Genomic DNA, 20,357 nt, shown 5'->3' with positions numbered 1-20,357 from the left:
CTTTAACTCAATCTATTTTATCTACCTTACATAATGTAGCTTCATGTAGCATTGTCTAAAGTGTCGAATGCTTTATCAAAAACATTATACATATTAGTTAATATGATTTATTGGACTTTTTGTATACTTTGTAGGTTTTGAAAAGTTTGGTATTTGTTAAATGAAGCTCTCACTGGGGTATACTCCTCTAAAATTATTGAGCATTCTTTATAAGACTTTAAACCATTAAGCAGACCTTTCTGATTAAAACATTTTGCTTTATTTTTTTCTGAAAATGTAATTCACAATGGAGGGAATTACTTTCATAGGTGCATTGTGAAATAAATATGTGTACGTACAATCACCAGTAGGGGAGGCAAACAAAAAAGTTATGCACACTGGACAACTTAGCTCATAAAAATGGGTTCACCATAATTAATATACCAGACACACCCCATTAAAGATAATAAGGGTCCCATAGGATCAGCTGTCATACATCAGTAGACAGATTCGTCTTTACAGTTTATTCTGTTGATATGGAGGGACAGATGAATAGATAAACTAATGCAGATGGGAACTAAGCCTATTATGTTAGACATTATGTTAGAGTCCTGTGCTACAATAAACATATGTCTGACTGCTGTAACAATATCAATCAATATAATCAGCTTATAATCAGCCTGAAAATAATAGTGATAAAAGGCGAACATTTGTTATAAGGATTTCATGCTCATGAGATTATTTTTGGTATATAACTGTTGCATAACTGATTGTACTATAGCCTGTGCTATAAACTGTGTAAATATGCAGTGACTTTTACATACCTTGCATAAATCAATAGTGTGACCAAATAAAAGAAAAATTTGGGCCCATTTACTAAGGACAGTGCAGTGTGCACTATGTGCAGTTACCCCCGTGTAGTGTGTAGAGGGCGCCAGATTCAGGATTTCTGGTGCACGTTCTTCATGAATCTGGCGCTCCCTACAATGCCCTGACAGAGTCCACCACTTTTTTATGGTTCATCCTTACCATAGCGCTTACAACACAATTCTGTCAAACTTTGCATGTTAAATGTGCCGCATGGTCCGACTGAGCACTGGAATGCCCCCTAATTTGTGTTGCATGAAGATTAGTGGCGCATGTGCAGGAAATGTGTCTCAGACACTTGTTAAATACTTCTACAAGCAGTTTGCACTGAAAAGAACATGAAAAGTCCACCAGAAAACTGGCGCAAGGACCTTTGTAAATGTCGGCCAGTGTAACCTATTTTATAATAGCAAATGGTTTCATTTTCCACTTATCTGGCTCTCAACCCTTATTTGATTTTCTCTCTTAAATCTCATCTGAATTTGTACTCTTGCAAGCTGGACAGACAGAAGATCATAATGGTATCTGATTATAGAAAACTGTAAGAGTAAATAGGAGCTGAATAGGAACATTTGGGGAGATGTACTGTATTAATGTGTCGGTTTTTAAACCTGTAGAGTAGAACTAGACAGTTCTCTACTGCACCAGAATAATCCCTCGGTTTGTTGCTGGATGATTAATCTGGTGCAGTATAAGACTGGCGAATCATACTTTGCACCTCCTATTAAGTGCAAAGTGTTGGTATTGGTTAAGTTTGTTGCGCTACAATTTTGAATTTTCTGTTTTCTGATGAGGCCATGTCCCCTTTTACTGTGGTAATGCACCTTCTATGGACAAGTCAGAAAACTGCCTAAAAATTGTCTAAAACCCTCAATAAATGTGGCACACAGCATTTTAGATGCAAATTACTCCAGTATTCTTGTGCAGACAGATAGATTCACCTCCCCTACTGTATCTCCACCTTCCACAAATGAAGACTACCTAAAGTAGTGTCCTGTATTGTTCCTCATGCTTTCATACTGGACTATTGATTTCTGCAAAGTTTGTTGAAAGTTTAGTTGAAATTGAAGCTATAAGAACCCTATTAAGTATTTAGTGCTATGTATGTCTGATGAAATATAGAAAATGTAGTAATGCAAGCCATAAAGTGTCAAAATATGGCATAACATTTTATGATGATGGTTCTGAAAACATAGAGGAAGGAAGTACCCCTAGAGGGATGGAGGCCTGTCATGACTTGATTCTTCTCCTGTATTGAAAGTTATAGTATACAAATCATTTTTTGACGATATCTATTACCTAAACAAGATTATCTTCTTTTTATCTAAAATTTAAAGGACATCTACCATCACAATACCTGATGGTAGATCTTATACATACCTCCCTATCCCATACGGATCTTCAGAGTGCCTATTAGTTCCTTATATTAGTAATTATTCATGACTCTCGGCTAGGCCGGCTCGGCCTACACAGCGATCAGAGAACTGGTGATGTCACCGGCTCTCCCTCTGCAATTCCCACACTATGGGCGATCATAGCATTACATCTATACACACAACCGTTCTCTGACCGGAGTAAATTGTCATGAATTCATTAAGAATTGTCTATGTTAAGAAATTTTCTTATACAGGCGGTCCCCTACTTAAGAACGCTCGACTGGATATTGGTAATTTATTGTACTTTAGTCCTAGGCCACAATAAACAGCTGTAACAGTTATCAGAGGTGTCTGTAATGAAACTTTAGTGTTAATCCTGGTTCTTATGACAACCCAACATTTTTAAAATACAATTGTCAAAGAGACCAAAAAAGTTCTGGCTGGGATTACAATGATAAAATATACGGTTCCGACTTACATACAAATTCAACTTAAGAACAACCCTACAGACCCTATAGTGTATGTAACCCGGGGACTGCCTGTATTTCTAAACTGAAAATGTGTACAACTTTCTGTCTTTCTACTTGATAGACATGTCAGACATTTCTGGTCAAGCCCTCTTTTTGTTTTGCTTGCCATCTTTAAAGGGGACCAAGAAAGAAAAAAGTGATAAATTTGGCATATACCAAAATGTCCAGTTTGTTGAAGTCCACGAAGTAGTATAAAGATAACTGATAACTCCCCATTTCAGCCATGGCACAGTAGGTTTACCAGTGTCCTCCAGAAATAACAACATCTATAATTTAGCAGTATTTTCCCTTTGATTTGCGAAAAACAACTACTCGATTATAAGACTTCTAATAATACAAACACTTACATATATTAATGCATAAATAATAAACCCTAGTATAAAAAGAGTTTTCTATTCCACAGATTTCTACCAGCAACAGTCTTTGGATTGATCAAGCACTTTGCCCTCTAGTCATCCACACTGGCTTCCAGATAAAGAAAAAGGTAGAGCGTTCATAAGGGTTAATGGTGTTTGGAGGAAGATGGGTTGTGGATCCAGTCGAATATAATAAGTGACATGCTGCCAATCATAAATATGAAACCAACCACGAGGAAAATAAAGGCCTGTAGGATCAAACACATGAGTGTTACTCTTAATAGATCATTTTCATCATTTTCTCCTGGTATATAATGCTTGCACCATACTCATAACATACAACAATGGGCCACATGTATCACTCGTTTTTTAATCAGGCGCACCGTTTTTGCGCCATTTTTGCGACTTAACACCAAACTAGCCGCGCAGCAAAACTAACCAGCTTTCCCTCATTTATCCTAGCAATCCAGATGTTTTGCTGCGCCTAATGATATTCATCACTTGCAACGTTTCATTTAGGCGCAAAAACAGGCGCAAAAATACTCCAGCCCGAAGGTGGCGTAAACTGAGAAGTGACACTGAGCCCCTTTGCAGAACAGCTCATTTCTAGCAGCAAAGCTCAGCCAGACACTAGAACAGATAATACAGATATTAGATACACTGCAGACAGGAGCTGCTGACTCTATTTACAGTTCATCACCTTCTATTTACAAAACATTCTGCAAAATCCTGAGCTCAATGCAAGAGCTGAAAACTTTGCAGAATGTTGCAGATAGTACAGACAAGTGTCCCCCATGTAATTCTGCACAGTATCACCAGTGTGTCCGAGGGGGATACTGTGCAGAATTACAGGGGTGCAGCAGGAGACCAGCACTGGGGGATCCCCTCCAGGAGAAGTCACTGCTGAGGAGGTCACTGGGTGCAGGGTGTCACACACCTGGGTGCTGCTGTGAGTGTTGTCTTCATTCTGGGCTGTGGGAGAAGCAGAGAGGAGCTTGTAGGAGGATCACATGTAAGTGCCTGAATTTAACATTACTCCTAAATTGCACCAAAATTGCGCCTAAACTGTGTTAAAGTAAAGTGATTAATAAGAGGCAGGAAATTAACTTATCACAGATGGTTGGAGCTTGTGATAATTCTGGCAAAACAGTGTGCCAGAATTTAGGCGCAACTACTACACTTAGGCGCACAAAAGTGATAAATGTGGCCCTACGTATACAGAACTACATAAGACAAATAACTTCGTAACCGTTTTACCATTATGTTTTGACTTGAGTTAAAAAAGGATTTATTATTGAAATACAGCGCCCTCTATTGTTGTGAAGTCACTTGTACATTTATATGGAGACAATCCATCTTTTCCATTGTTCCTGGAGTTATGACTAATCCCTGAAAGGATGTCTGTACATTCTTTGGGTGTGTAGCACAATATTTAACAAGTCTGAACACTGTTAACTGGCTTGTAGAAAGAATGATAAGAGCCTGTACATTTGTGCAGATGTTGTGTAATAGGAAGCTGCATCACTCCATAGAACATGCGCTTATTACTAAGTGTTTGTATTTTTCCATTTAAATGTGCCGGAAATCTTTGGTAATACAGCATAATGTGGAAACACCATTGAGAGATATAGTACAGTCTATTAAATGCAGAAGTACCTTATTTTGTGTGGACTTGTAAAGATTTATATTTTTTTCATAAATAATAATAAATGTTAAGAAAGTAGTTTGTACAGTAGCCTTACATGAGGCTCTATGCAGAGGCACAGCTAGGCGGCCAACAAAGCATGTGTTCCTGGTGCTGGATGTCAGTAGGGGTCCTATCAAACCTCTTTATATATTATATATATTTAGATGGAGGTTATGGCCCCTTTGTGAAAGAAAGATGCAACTCAACTGCTGGTGGGCACAATTCTCAGTACTATTCTCAAAAATCCCAAAACCTGATTCTTATTAACGCTTTCACATACAGCAAAAGCAATTTACATTATGCTTTGTCCGCCCTCTGCTGGATTTAAGGTTGTGTTACAGCCTATGGTATATACACATAGAACTGACGATATTGGAAGTATAAAGGAATGGTCAATTAATAAGTCTTACCCCAATTTTTTGTGGTGATCGAAAAGGCTCTTTTTTCACTATTCGTAAATAAAACGCTGCCGGAAGAATGAAGATCAACATAGTAGCTGCTGATGCGCCTATTAACAAGAAAAGCATGATTCACATTTAATATGGAGGTGTTTTTTTTTTTTATACTATTTATTAATAAACACGGGTGACTTTAATGATAAATATAAATGAATATAGAATACTCTGGGTTTGATCATATTCTTCAAGGTCCTCATGGTGCAGCTGACACTCACTGGTATCTACGAAAATTAGGTATTGCTACCGCTCTACTGAAGAATAAAGTTATATAACTCTAGAACACACAGGAAATGCCTTAAAAATGAGCAGCTAAAAACAATGGCAGAATTGCTTTAGTCTTCATTCCTACCACAAATAGTTTTCTGACAGTTTCTAAACATATTGTTGGGGCATATTTATCAGGACCTCTGCACCACGTCAGTGGCGCAGAGGCCCTGAAATAGTTGCAAATGCTAGCTTATTGCTAGCACTTACGATTTTTTGCCCCAATCCATGCCAGTGGGGCGTGAAGGGGGGGGGGGAGCGACTTTTCATATGCCATTGCGTAGGATAAACGCTTCGCAGCCTCCCGCCCCAATACAACAAAAGGCGGAAGCCTCTTGATGTATCCCGCTGCGAATATGCAGTGGTGGGGCTGTCATATATGCCCCACTAGCCCAGATATATCATTGACCCAGATGTATTATTGTGTCTGCACCTGTTTTTGTCTAAGTTTTCACTTAAAGAGGACCTTTCACCACCTCATTTGTATGTAGATTAGCATATAATACTGTAGGGGCTATTACACAGATCCAGTGGCACTTTGAATTTTCTTTCTAGTGTTTATGTCATGTTTGCATTGCATTTACGCTTACACAGCATTTGCTTCTCATTCATGTGGTGTGTGGGTCGAACTTAAACAGCATATGCATCTCACTTACGTTTACGTGATGTTTGCGCCGCATTTACGCTTAGGCTTATGTGGCATTTGCGTCACATTTACTATAACATGGCATTTGCGTTGTGTTTACACTTACAATTACATGGAGTTTGCATTTACACTTACATGGCATTTGTGCTGTGTTGACGCATATGTTTATGTTGCGTTTGTGTCGCATTTGCTTCCTTTTCATTGCATTTAAGTCTCAATTACGCTTACCCTTAAGTGGCGTTTGTGTTGCAATTACAATTACATGGTGTTTGTCTCACGTTTATGCTTCAGCAACATTTGCATTTATGCTGCGTTGCATTGTGTTTACGCTTACATGGCATTTACATTAATGTCCCATTTACCCGTTTGCTTTTCATTCGCATTTACGGAGCTTGCATTGCATTTGTGTTTATATCTGCGTGGTGTTTGCATTTATATGGCGTTTAGATCGTGTTTATATTGCACTTGCATCACGTTGTGTTGTAACATTGCATTTTTGTAAACATAATATATGCTAATCTCCATATAAGTGACGTGGTGAAAGGTGCTCTTTATAAAAGGGTCTTTTGTGCTTGCAGAAAAAAGATAACCTGCTCACCAGCTTGTTTGGCAAAACAAATCTGTGACATTAGTGAGACAAACTGCACTATGGCAGTTAACATATATACGGGCCATTGTGTCTGTGCCAGTTTTTTGTCTACCTTCTAAAAAGAAGGTCTTTAGAGCTTGCACGTGTATTTATGAAGTGTTTCGGACACTTTTGTGTCGCGGTTGCTTATTGTCCAATACTTTAGAAAACTGTGCACCTAAAAGTGCATGGTTGTGCTTATTCTGAAGTTACAATACATTTATTACTGAGCTGCGACACAATTCTGTCCCAACAGCATGAAGCAAAGTGCACAAAAAAAACAGGGTACAACTGTGTGCACACCCAGAAAACTGACCAGATTTACTGAGTGTGCATTATTGGATTATCTGGCACCAAGTGCACATTAGTGAGACAAACTGCACAAAGGCATTGGTACCATTTATAAGAAAAACGTTCCTTAAAATGCAAGCCTAATATGGTTAAACTGATGCAAAAATTTTCTAGATATGGCTATTATTTAAATTCAGGATGTTACGTGGGAAGTAGCAGGGTACAATTTGTTCAGGTACAGATACTGGGTATGCATTTAGAAACTACACACAGGCTCTGTAGGTAAATGGTGCTCTGTTAATCTCTCATCTTGCGCTCCTCATAAGCTATCATACACAGAATGTTGCCTACAAGAGTATCTTTTGACATTTGGTCTACAATTACTTTAGTTTTAATTTGTTTTAGTACAACTATATCCATAAAAAGTTGTATCCTCCTTATGTAATTGTATATGCAAAGTATTACATAATGCATAAAACCAGCGTTAAACTTGCCAAAGCAAGCATATAGCTTAGAGCATCTGGACCACAGGACAACAAAACAGTTCATTGTACATATGTTGACGGTTTTGTAGTGTCCCTTTGTTGTGGTTTTGTTATTGTATATAAAATGTTGGGCCTAGTAGTATCTTCATGTAATGGAAACACAGTCTACCTACCCAAATATATGGCCTATATATAGAAAAAAAATCACTATATAAAAAAGATGATAACCAACCTATGAACCCAAAGATATCCTTGATAGTAGGCACAAATATAACTAGAGTGTTGTTAAAGGCCAGGAGAACAAGTGCTATCAGGAAATGACGTAGTAAAGAGAATGGTCTTCCAGGAAATAAAAGTGCAGTGATTGATGTACGGATCTGGAAAACAAATAAGGAAATTATTATATGAAGATCTCACGTATGAAACATTAATGAAGTTCAAGAAATCAGGTGGGGAGAGTTTATCATTGTCCCATTTATGGCACCCACAATATTCCCTGGACAGTTCTCTCCTGTAGTCTCTAAGTTAATGTAGTGCTTCCGTTCTTGCCATTGCTGGAGGTGCCAGCAGTTGGACCCCCAGCAATCAGATGTTTGAAAAGTATCTCAGCACAACACACATATAGATAAAATAACAATATAATAATATCATGACCTGTCCAGGGACATAATAAAAACTTATGAGCCCCCGGGCAAAAGTTTACAGAACCTTTCCTCAGGCCAATCAGCACCTTTTAGCAGGTGCATGACACAGCACTAGCATCCTTGTATAGTACAGTAGACACCTCTATAATAGTGATTAGACGCTGGGAAAAAAACTTTATTGCCGTTTCTGAATGTGGTATGAATAGAGCAAAAGAAAAATACTATAATCCTTGCCACTTGTCTCTATAGCTTTTGTTACTTGACTACATACTGATCTAAGTCAATGATTAAAGATACTTTATATGTAGTCTATTATACACATAGGCTCCAAAATATTTCCCTGGCACACGTCACATTCTTTTCTGCATTTACACAACTGATGGACTCAGTGACCTAAGCAGGACGTACAAAATAGTGTAGAGCACAGTGTAACTGAAGAGAGAAGTAGGTGAAAGTTCACTAAAAGCATTTAAAGGATTCAATTACTATGCACCACATGGTATGGGTGTGGAGAGGAAGACGCTTGTACCTGGAAACTCAGATTCATTTCCACCAGATAATTGTAAGACATTGCTGAATGCGCTCACTTCGTGGAAATGAAGAAACTTGTTTAGTCTTGAAATTATAAGGGCACATGCCAAATATTTCTATGAGCGATACACTGTGTCAATAATGTTTACATAATGTGCTATACAAGTGAAACTTTTATGAGAAGATGTTTGTTGAAATCCTTCTAATAAACTTTAAGGGAAGGCTTTATCATATAGTGGCGTATGACGCGGATAGTCCCTCCCTTCTGGTAAATCTGTATGGGGTTGCGCCAATGGCATTTGCATGCAAAGTCCACCCTAGCAAGGCTTTTTACCATGTGGCGACACACTGAGCTGCTGGCCACGCCCCATTCACACACCTCTACGCCCACTTGGCGTGGAGGCGGTTTAGGGGGAGCAATTGGAGCAGTACCTGGCCGTTTGCTGGGAACTTGGCACACAGGGATGAACATCCCAGTTCATGAGCCTAGTGAGATTGACCACCTCTCGGATTTGCTAAGCAAAGCAATCCTGATAATAGGGGTTCACCAATATGTATGGTCTGGAGTAGGTCACACAAAAATAATATCGGCTAAGCCCACTGATTTCAGCATGGCTAGACATTCATTTTTTATTCTGTTCTTAGGATACTTAAACGGCCCCGCATATACACACACATTACAAAAAACATGAAGTTGCCACCCCTGTTAACTGTATACTATATAAATATAAATGCATACATGATATTCCCATGTTCAAACACATGTAATTAAACATGTATAAATGTAACAGGAGAGGATTCTCTCTATGAGATAATCTATAATGCTGCAGGGGTGGTCAGTCATGAGGCTCATAGTAACCTACTGTGCCCCCCCCCCCCCCAATGTATTGCTTCTTTTATCCTGAGCGCGTGTTTTCAGAACTAAGAGAAGAAAAGAGAATCCCATCAGGTAGCAGCACCAGACCCTCACCACTGCTCAGACAACATTATACAGGTTTAGGGAGTAAACAGTCCATCCAAATTAAATTGAACAAGGAGTACAAGATTTTATATTTACAAACACCATCCCATCACCTTGGAATGTGCCTACTGATATTTTGTGTCAGCCTGTAAGCTATTTCACATTCTTCAACATCAGCTTTTACTACCTGCTGACAACATTTATCCAGAGTGACAGGTAAAACATGTTCTTTTGCCTTTACTGAAGGGCTGACAATGGGTACTATGCAATATTTTACAACATTAACGTGGAATACTTACTATTTTAACATTTGTATGTTAGATACATTTCCAGTATACCTCTATGAGACATTGCACCAGTGTCTGAGCAAACATGTTTAACTTTTGTGACAAGATTATATTTAGAACACATGAAAGGCAATACTGCCATAACAAGCCAACAGCTGCCTTAAATCTTCAAAGCTAATGCTCCTCTGAAAGCCATTGCTAAAAATGTTCACCCTACTTCAAGAGGTTTTATTGCATTGAAAATGATCTACTAACACGACAGCAGAGGGCACTATAGATAAGAATGATTATTCCAACTCATTTCTGTTGAACTGCACACCTAAAGTGGGTATGGGAAGTACAAACTTTTCACTTCAAAGTTTACTTAAAATTTGTAACTTTTTTTTTCATTGCATCCAATTATTAAAATAAAAAAAGTTTTATTGTTTAAATAGATTTTGTTAGTTTTTAGGATGTTTTAACAAATAGCCAAAAATAACCATCTCATTTACATAAAAAAAAAATTTTTCTCACAAATGTACACTCTGCCCCCCCATCTTTAAATAAAGAAAAGTATATATTTTTGCTAAATTGTTAAACAACAAAAACTGAAACATCACATATGTATTCAGACCCTTTGCTCAGCATTGAGTAGAAGCATCTTTTGAGCTAGGACAGCCATGAGTCTACTTGGGAATGATTCACACCTGGATTTGGGGATTCCCTCCAGTTCCCTCAGGTTGAATGGTGAACATTGGCAGACATCCATTTTCAAGTCTCTCCAGAGATCTTCACTTGGGTTTATGTCAGTGCTGTGGCTGGGCCAGTCACGAACGGCCACAGAGTTGTTTGTAAGCCACCTCTTTGTTATTTTAGCTGTGTGCTTAGGGTCAATGTCTTGTTGGAAGCTGAACCTTCGGCCCAGTCTGTGGTCCATAACGCTATGGAAGAGGCTTTCAACCAGGATATTTCTGTACTTGGTTTTAACCAGTTGTCCTGTCCCTGCAGCTGAAAAAACACTCCAATAGCATGATGCTTCCACCACCATGTTTCACTGTTGGGATTGTATTTGACAGGTGATGAGTAGTACCTGGTTTTCTCCACACATAACGCTTAGAATTAACACCAAATAGTCCAATCTTCATCTCATCAGACCAGCGAATCTTATTTCTCATAGTCTGGGAGGTCTTGTGTTTCTCTGCAAACTATATGTGGGCTTTTATATGTCTTGAACTGAGGAGAGGCTTCTGTTGGCACACTCTGCCAAAAAGCCCTGACTGGTGGAAGGCTGCAGTGATAGTTGGCTTTATGGAACTTTCTGCCATCTTCCTAATGCATCTCTGGAGCTCAGGCACAATGATCCTGGGTTTCTTCTTTTCAAGGCTCTTCTCGCTCAATTGCTGAGTTTGTCAGGATGGCCAGGTCAAAGAAGAGTTGTGCCCATCCCAAACTTTTTCCATTTAAGGATTATGGAGGCCACTGTGCTCTTAGAAACCTTGAGTGCTGCAAATTTATTTTTGTAACCTTGCCCACAATTCTGTATCTCTGCTCCTTGGGAAGTTCCTTAGAACTCATGATTCTCATATGCTCTGGCATGCACTGTGAATAGACAGGTGACTGCCTTTCCTTTTCAAGTTCAATCAGTTTAATTAAATTAAACAAAGCTGGACTCCAAAGAAGGAGTAGAACTATCTCAAGGAGGATCAGAAGCAAATGTGAGTTAAATATGTGTAAGAAAAAGTGGTCTAAATCCCATGATCATTTCTGTTTGAGGCGAGCCGCAAAGTGTACATTAATGAGAATTTTTTTTTTGATCTTACCAATTGGCTGCAATGAAACAAAGAGTGAAAAATGTAAAGGGGTCTGGATGCTTCCCGTACCAACTGTATATAACAGTTCCCTTATTTTAGCATATAGCATGATATATCAATTAAAACAAGTAATATTAATAACGATGAATCACATTTAACCTTTTGTCTTTTGTTCTACAAACTAATTTCATGCCATTTAAACCTTTTTCAATGTAAATACCTTAAAGTATCTGCTATATTATATAGTACTGCTTCAAAGTATATAGATTCCCATCATATAACTTCTGATCAGTAGTGAATTTTAAAAAACAGTTATTAAAGGATACTTTCAAAAGTCCTCCGTTATTGTCCATAAGTTTATCCACTATATTTTACTTAAGTTAAATGTATAAAAATACTTACAGGAAATAACACAATTGGTACTGTCAAGGTCACAGCCACCAGTACAGCCAGACGCACACATAGAAGTAAGGTGTCAAACTTATACACTTTTGTGTAAGTATGAAGCAATTCATCTTGAACTTCTCCTGCAGGATTAAATTAAACAATACAATGTGGTTAACAAATAATCACTTTACTGTTTTTATTACCTAGGAAGTAATTTGTTAAGAGGGTTTTCCTACAAATCAAGTTGCTGCACTCAAAAATCTCTGTAGAGATTTGTAAAGTTCTATAGAGATGAATGGAGCAGAACGGACATTTGTGGCCATCTGCTCCATTCATCTCCAGGAGCGACGAGGATTCTTCGGGGGATACCTGGGACCCTGTCGGACCCCCCATTTTTGTGATTTGTGGAAGTCTCATCACTTAGACCCCCACCGATCAGCATGTTAGGCCTTATGGATTAGTGTGAAGACCCCTTTTAAGGATCTATATATCTTAAGAGTTGTACGCAGGAGCAGAGGTCAAGATAAAACATATAAAGACATGTCTTTAATGATCTCCCAATTATCACTACATCTTCATTTGGTTTTATTTCTATTTATACTGTGTACTTTCATATTTAGAAAACTTAAAAAGGTATTTGTGTGAGACTGTGGACGAGAACATTTTAAAACTTTGCCAATGCCACTATTTATGATATCTGTTGTGATATCTTTGGGTGCATCTCGCCAGGTAAAACATCCCTCTGTAGTACAATTGCAATAAATCACTTTTTAATTACAGCGACGGGGCCCATTCCATCTTAAGATTTTGGGCATCAAACTTCATGCTGTCGAGCATAGTGAAGTACAAAGGTGTTCTAAGTTCATGAGTTCCCATCAAAAAGATGCCGAATGAAGGACATAGCTGAAGAAAGTTGAAGAACTGGAGATGATGTTACATTGAGCAATTACATGTTGAGATTTCTATGGCACCAAATGGCCAGCTGCTCTGAACTGATTTACATTACATATCATTTGCCAGAACACTGCCAATGAGTTAGAGGACATTAATGTGTCATTTATCCATAATTGTTTATTCCCAGAATTGTATTTCTATGTTGTGTAAATGACTATACTTCCTGTCTCTTAACATACGAATTTGAAACATCTATTACCAATAGTTTAAAGCCACCTATGAGATGTATAATAAGTGCTATATATATAAAGATACTTTATTAAAACAGTTTTTGAAGTATGGATTGAAGAAAGTAAATTTCCAACATATGTTTGTTTTCTAAATATCCATTATTATAGCTGTGTCCAAAGTTATTTATGGAATATATTGCCTAACTAAATCAACTGCAATGGGCAGCATAAACATTATTTCTTAATGTAATAAGCATAACCTCTTTTCATTCATGTGGCGCACCCAAGTGGTTCCAAAGTGCATAGCTGCAAATGTTATAGATAGTCTAAAAGGGTGTGATGTATCTTTGGATGAACTCTGGCGCATCATGGTTCTGAGGTCATAATGATCCCTGATGTTGTTTGGTGTAGTTATGAGAAATTGGGAGAACTGTCAACATTAGCATTTGGCTACTATAATAATATAAGTTCTTTAACCCACACAGAGATTGAACCTTGGCATAAGGTCAATCCCAGCAAAGAGCTTGGGTAAAATAAATGTGATCTGGACAAAACTCGGAAAATCATGAAACAAGCTCAAATATATAATTTATATGTATGGATTAACATAATTAACATTATATAGTGTGCATTAAATTAGGGTCATTCAAGGATTTTTTCCTATACTTTGTTCTTTGATAAGTAAACATATTTTCTGTTGTTTCCCATAAAGCCCAAAGTGTAATGAAAGGACATCAGCAGTGATGTCATTGCAGGATGTGCTGCTGGTATAGAGCACCCGATTTAGGTCACAATGCTTGTTATAATTTTACAAGTGAGGGACCTGCTAACCATAGAAACCCCCTTTAAAATAATAGAGTAGGAATGGGATACAGTAAGTTCTTGCATCAGTATTAGAAAAAAAAACAAGATATTATTATTGTAGCTCCTCTGGCCTAATGTCTATATAAAAGATAATACCTTTTCCCACCATTAATATTATCCACTATAAAGCCATATTATATTAGATAATCGTTTTTTGACTTACCATAAAATGTAAGGTAACCAAACAGTGCAGCCAAGAGATACATGGCCAACATTGCAGCTATTGACACATTAGACACATTCTGCATTTTCCTCCGGGAACGGCTAGAAGGAGGTAATTAAATTGCATGTCAGAATATCATGAGACTCACTTGCGGTAATAAGGAAATTAATAACTGCTTAGACACTAGACTATTGCTGCTCCTTATCCTTCTTTGTACACCATTTACCGTATATACTCGTGTATAATACTCACCCTCCAGTGTCCGGATCACTGGGACGGGTCCCGATCTTCAGCGTGAGTCTCCCGATCTTCGGCACGGGTCCTGGTGGCTCCTCTTCTCTCTACTCTCTTCTCTCACCAGCAGAGTCGCGTCCACACTATGCTGCCGTGGTGTCACCGCTGATGACGTCATCAGCGGCGACACTGCCACAACATATTGTGCGCCCCCCGGCAGGTCGCATGGATGCGACTCTGCCGGCGAGAGAAGAAAGGAGAGGACCCGTCGGGACCCACGCCAAAGATCGGGAGCCTTTTGCTGAAGATTGGGACCCGCGCCAACAATCCGGACACCGAAGGGTGAGTATTAAGTTTTTTATATTTTTTGGCAGGGAATGGCTGTATACTATATGGGGGCTGGCTGTATACTACATGGGGGTTGGCTGTATCCTACACCCTCGGCTTATACTCAAGTTAATAGGTTTTCCCAGTTTTTGGTGGTAAAATTAGGGGTCTTGGCTTATACTCGGGTCAGCTTATACTCGAGTATATATGGTACTTTTATCTTACTCATAAGCACATTTCTCTTAACTAGTTATATGTGAGAAGCAGCTTCATTTAGTCATGCAGCCAACATGCTAAATCATACACAATTTTGCTAAATTGACATGTCTCTCTCTCTCTCTGAAGTGAAGCTGATGCAACCCCCAAAACTGCTAACAAAGAACTCTCCAACTTTTATGGGAACCTGTCAGGTCCATTTGGAACACTAAACGATCCACAGGTCCTTATATGAGCTCTGTCTATGACCACTTGTCCATTACAAACTTTAATACTCAACATGGTCCAGAGCTCTCAAGGCCTACATGATGCTTTAACCCCTTAAGAACGCAGGGTTTTTACGCTCATTTCTCGCTCTACACCTTCAAAAATCCATAACTTTTTCATTTTCCATGTACAGAGCTGTGTGAGGGCTTATTTTGTGCTTAACAAATTGAACTTCTCGGTGATGTTATTTATTATTCCAAGCAGTGTACTGGGAAGCTGCTGGGGTCACTTTACAGGTTTTATTGCGTTTTAATACATTGTCAAAAATCTGGCGCTAATAACTTTTTCATACTGGTGATTACACAGCTGTGTTAGGTGTCATATTTTGCAAAATGAGCCGACATTTTCATTGCTACCATTTTGAGGCCTGTTCAACACTTTGATCACTTTTTAATTAAATTTTTTATGTGTTGTAAAATGGTGTAAAAGTCGCATTTTGGACATTTGGGCGCTATCTTCCAATATGTGGTTCACCACCAGCCATAACCGTTTTTATATTTTGATAGATCAGGAATTTTGGGATGCAGCGATACCTGTTGTGTTTTTGATTTTTACAGTTTACTTAGTTTTATATCAGTTTTAGAGATAGGATTTGAATTTTTAATATTTTATAAATTTTTTTAACTTAAAAAAAAATTTTTTCACTACTTCTTAGACCCTCTATGGAACTTTAACCCTAGATGGTCTGATCAGTCCTACCATATACTGCAATAGTACTGTATTGCAGTATATAGCGTTTTTGCATAGGATTGCATAGGATTTTGCATAGGATTGCATAGTGGCTCATTGTAATGAATCTTCAGAAACCATGCAGCCTCGGGTCTGACGAAGACCCGAGGCTGTCATGGCAACCGATCAGGTTGACATTCAAGGGAGCAGTGATCTCAATAAAGTAATATGCCCATGAGCCCTCTTCATACACCCTTCATAGCTCTTTGGCGGATATATCCGTTGCAGAGTGTGAAGGGGTTAAAGGACATCTACCACCAGGATAAACAAAATTGTAAACCAAGCATACTGACATACTGGTGTGTGCCCCCTCTTTTAGCATTTTAGGATCTAATTTTTACAGGAGAAGGTTTAAACAATTATGCAAGTGAACCAGAGGGGTTCCGGGCTCCATTGATGTCAATGGAGCCTGGATTCAATCAGGTTCATTTACATAAATATTAAAGCCTTTATTTCTTAAAAAGAAGAGCACAATATGCTACAAGAAGAGAAGAACCTGACAAAGGGGGTACACACCAGTATGTCAGTGTGCTTGGTTTACAATCCTTCATCCTGATGGTAAATTTGCTTTAACAGTGCTAGCATAGTCCATACTGGCTTTACATCACAGGTGATGTAAGTATGGCACAAACACAATGAAGCTGGGGTGCTATGACGGCTTCATTGAAGAGTTGGTATAGAAGGCACTGGCGCCAAGAACTCTAGATGTGACTCCAATGAGCCGCATTGGACTCACACAAGGTTAGTATAAATGTTTGTTTTTTCTTATTGCACCTACAGACAGGCTGATTTTGGACAATAAACTACTGGTCCATAAATTCCTGTAGTTGGTTTAGTGTCCCAAATCGACCTGACAGGTTTTCTTTAAAGGATCTATTTTTAGTTCTTCTGGACGTTCTCCTATCCCATTCACATATGTTACATATAATTTTTAATATTTAAATTCATACCTTTTCAGCTCACTGTAAATTGGTAAGACCTCTGGATGGCACACAAAAGCAAAGGCTAGTATAGGAATAGCATAAGCTGTCTGTAAGATATAAAGACGGCCAGTTACTATCCTGAAGCAAAGTTGCAATACTTTATAAGTTTCTACAGTTATCATACTTTGTAATGTAAATGTGATGTATTTACTGTAATGATAGAAAAATGATGTCATGGTTAATAGAGAAAATTTGAGCAGGATTTTCTTTTGATGTATATTTCTTATTATATTGAGAACTACATGTGCTCTGTGTCTGTAATATCTATGACAACTATGGCACTGATCTCAGGGACCATGGCAGCAAGTTACATGTGTTTGTTCACAACATTTGCACAGCATGCTGGAGAGACAGCATGGATTGCATAGATTGTATCAGGCCTGATAACATGTTATGAGGTCATATCACAAGCCTAGAAAACATTGAAGCTTTGTAATCCACAGGTAGTGTGTTACAGAGCAGGATTTGATTAGACAATATATAGTTTTGTGTATTTTAAACATTTACAGGCGGTCCCCTACTTAAGAACACTCGACTTACATACGACCCCTAGATACAAACGGACCTCTGGATATTGGTAATTTATTGTACTTTAGTCCTAGGCTACAATAAACAGCTGTAACAGTTATCACAGGTGTCTGTAATGAAGCTTTAGTGTTAATATTGATTCTTATGACAACCCAACATTTTTAAAATCCAATTGTCACAGAGACCAAAAAGGTTCTGTCTGGGATTACAATGATAAAATATACAGTTCTGACTTACATACAAATTCAACTTAAGAACAAACCTATAGACCCTATCTTGTATGTAAACCGGGGACTGCCTGTATATCTGTGCTCTTTGCTGCGAGGTGGTGCTATCATTGATTCAAAGCCTCATTTCTAAGACACCTACTAAGGCGTCTTATATATATATATATATTATACATTCACATTGCTCAAAATAATAAAGGATACACTCAAATATCACATCTGATTGAGCACATCTGGCACATCATGTCTCGATCACCAATGTAATGTTGCACTAAAAACTGTCCAGGAGTTGGCAGATGTTTTAGTCCAGGTCTGGGAGGAGATCCCTCAGGAGACGATCTGCAACCTTAACAGGAGTATGCCGAGGCATAGTAGGGAGGTCATACATTCATCCAGATCGAGGATATGTCATTTGTATGTTCCCTTAAAGAGAACCTACCACCACGAATCTACCTATAAAGGTAGATCGGGTGGTAGGTGGATGTAAGGGACGTGAGGAGAGCTCTTTTTAGAGCTAATCCTCACGTCCCCACTAACTTTTGGGAAACTTTATTGACCGAATATGTAAATTTAGTTATGCGGCTACTGGGGCGTGGAGTAGCCGTCACGAGGCTACACAGCGCGGCTACTCCACGCCCCAGTAGCCACATTACTCCTCCTACCCTGTTGTGTGCGGTGCGCAGCTCCTCGTAGCTGCGCGCCCTCGTCCGATATGATGGCGTTCTGCGCATGAGCAGAACGCCGGCTGAGCAGTCCCAGCTCCGAGGCCGTAGCTGGCTTGTCAGACGAGGGCGCGCAGCTACGAGGAGCTGCGCGCCGCACACAACAGGGTAGGAGGAGTAATGTGGCTACCGGGGCGTGGAGTAGCCGCGCTGTGTAGCCTCGTGCCGGCTACTCCACGCCCCAGTAGCCACATAACTAAATTTACATATTCGGTCAATAAAGTTTCCCAAAAGTTAGCGGGGACGTGAGGATTAGCTCTAAAAAGAGCTCTCCTCACGTCCCTTACATCCACCTACCACCCGATCTACCTTTATAGGTAGATTCGTGGTGGTAGGTTCCCTTTAACTTTTTTGAGCAGTAATAGTAAAAGAGGATGAAGAGCATATGAACTATACAAATACCTAGCATGGTTGTTTCTTTGATGTATATACCATGAACCTACCTGTGAATTGAACACAAAATATTTGGGCTGGCATTTATCATCATTACGGGATTCAAACTCCACACCACTTGCATGGGTATTATCCTTGTGTTCATTCAGGTCTGTCCCTTCCTGAGTATAATCCATCATAAAATTCACACCAGAATTAAGGGTATAGTTCTGCATCATAACAGGGGGTAGGTGGTAAGTGCTGTTTGTTAAATTTCCAAAATGTTGATCCAGCATAGGCAATGGACAGGGTATCTGAGTCTTTTTATAGATGACCTATAACAATCAATTAAACAGATATTAATAATTTTATACTCAAATTTAGGTTTCTTCTATTTTTTATACATTTTATACATTTCAAGGAACTACAACAGCAAGGAATAAAATATACCTAAATATATTAGTATATTAAATATACTACCCGTCAGATTTTACTAAGGTGGCTTTGGCCCTTTAATAATCTGCCAGCAGTATCTAGGACTTAAAAAAAATTGCAACACATATGCCAGGAGGGAAGCAACTCAGCAATTCTATTTTTTAAAAAAAATTGTTTTAATCTTGGTTTAGACGGCGTGACACTAGCAGTGGTTCTATGTTTAATCCACTATTTGTCAGTTGCATAAAAAGGCTAGTGTAGTTTTTTTAGTAGTAAAAAGCAGTAAAATCCCATTGCTATTTTTATGCCCCCTTTCGACACAAAAAGTCAAGAAAAGCCTACAATAAATGTCTCCCAATATGTTCATCATATTAGTAAGTCAGTAATCTGTACAAAAGTAGATAATAACTCTTACCACACTGACGAAAAAGACCATACAAGACAGAGAAAATCCGCTTGTGTACCCAAGGTAACCTGTTCAATAATAACATAAGAGTGAAAAGACTTAGACAGGATCAAAGTAACATTGGATAAAGCTTGAAACACAAATCATTCGCAACAGTTCTAAGACATCTGTTTAGTCTGTATATTACATTAACCAGTCTACATAATATAAGGGAAAATGTTCAAGTTTACCTAAATTCTTCAGAAGGGACAATGGAAGAATAACTCCGATAGACACAAATATTACCAGATAGTTTCCATTCAGGTACCATTCCCTGTACAGATAAAACATGGTTTACAATTTAAAAAAAAAGAAATTCCCAAAATTTGGCTTAATAAACTACAATAACCATTAGGCACATACCCAGAATTCTCTTCCAATTGTAAGAAAGTTCTTATAACTTCTGGAAGCTCATATTTGACAATAAACAAATAACTTGACATTGCTGAAAAGGGAAAATTAGATTAAATGCACAAACTGTATATTTAATAATTATTGCATAGGTAATACTGAATATATTAAGGGTGATGATGCATGAAGTCAGGATTTTCTTA

At 38.4% G+C, this 20,357-nt stretch overlaps 1 protein-coding gene across 2 annotated transcripts in view; it reads right to left on the bottom strand.

The window, feature by feature from the left end:
• Positions 1–236: 236 nt before the first annotated feature.
• SLC38A4 (solute carrier family 38 member 4) overlaps positions 237–20,357 on the bottom strand; it is a 63,249-nt gene continuing 43,128 nt past the window's right edge. For both annotated transcript variants that reach the window (XM_072146837.1, XM_072146836.1), the window contains exons 7-16: positions 20,167–20,248; positions 19,995–20,077; positions 19,774–19,832; positions 18,995–19,258; positions 17,042–17,121; positions 14,319–14,419; positions 12,183–12,307; positions 7,800–7,944; positions 5,206–5,303; positions 237–3,356 (exon numbers count right to left, since the gene is read on the bottom strand). In XM_072146837.1, coding sequence (XP_072002938.1) covers positions 3,255–3,356; positions 5,206–5,303; positions 7,800–7,944; positions 12,183–12,307; positions 14,319–14,419; positions 17,042–17,121; positions 18,995–19,258; positions 19,774–19,832; positions 19,995–20,077; positions 20,167–20,248 — 1,139 coding nt within the window. In that variant the 3' untranslated portion in view covers positions 237–3,254. The remainder of the gene's footprint in view (positions 3,357–5,205; positions 5,304–7,799; positions 7,945–12,182; positions 12,308–14,318; positions 14,420–17,041; positions 17,122–18,994; positions 19,259–19,773; positions 19,833–19,994; positions 20,078–20,166; positions 20,249–20,357) is intronic.

This window comes from Engystomops pustulosus, chromosome 4 (assembly GCF_040894005.1).
Source record: "Engystomops pustulosus chromosome 4, aEngPut4.maternal, whole genome shotgun sequence".
NCBI lineage: Eukaryota > Metazoa > Chordata > Amphibia > Anura > Leptodactylidae > Engystomops > Engystomops pustulosus.
This window is presented reverse-complemented; position numbering and strand designations above follow the sequence as displayed.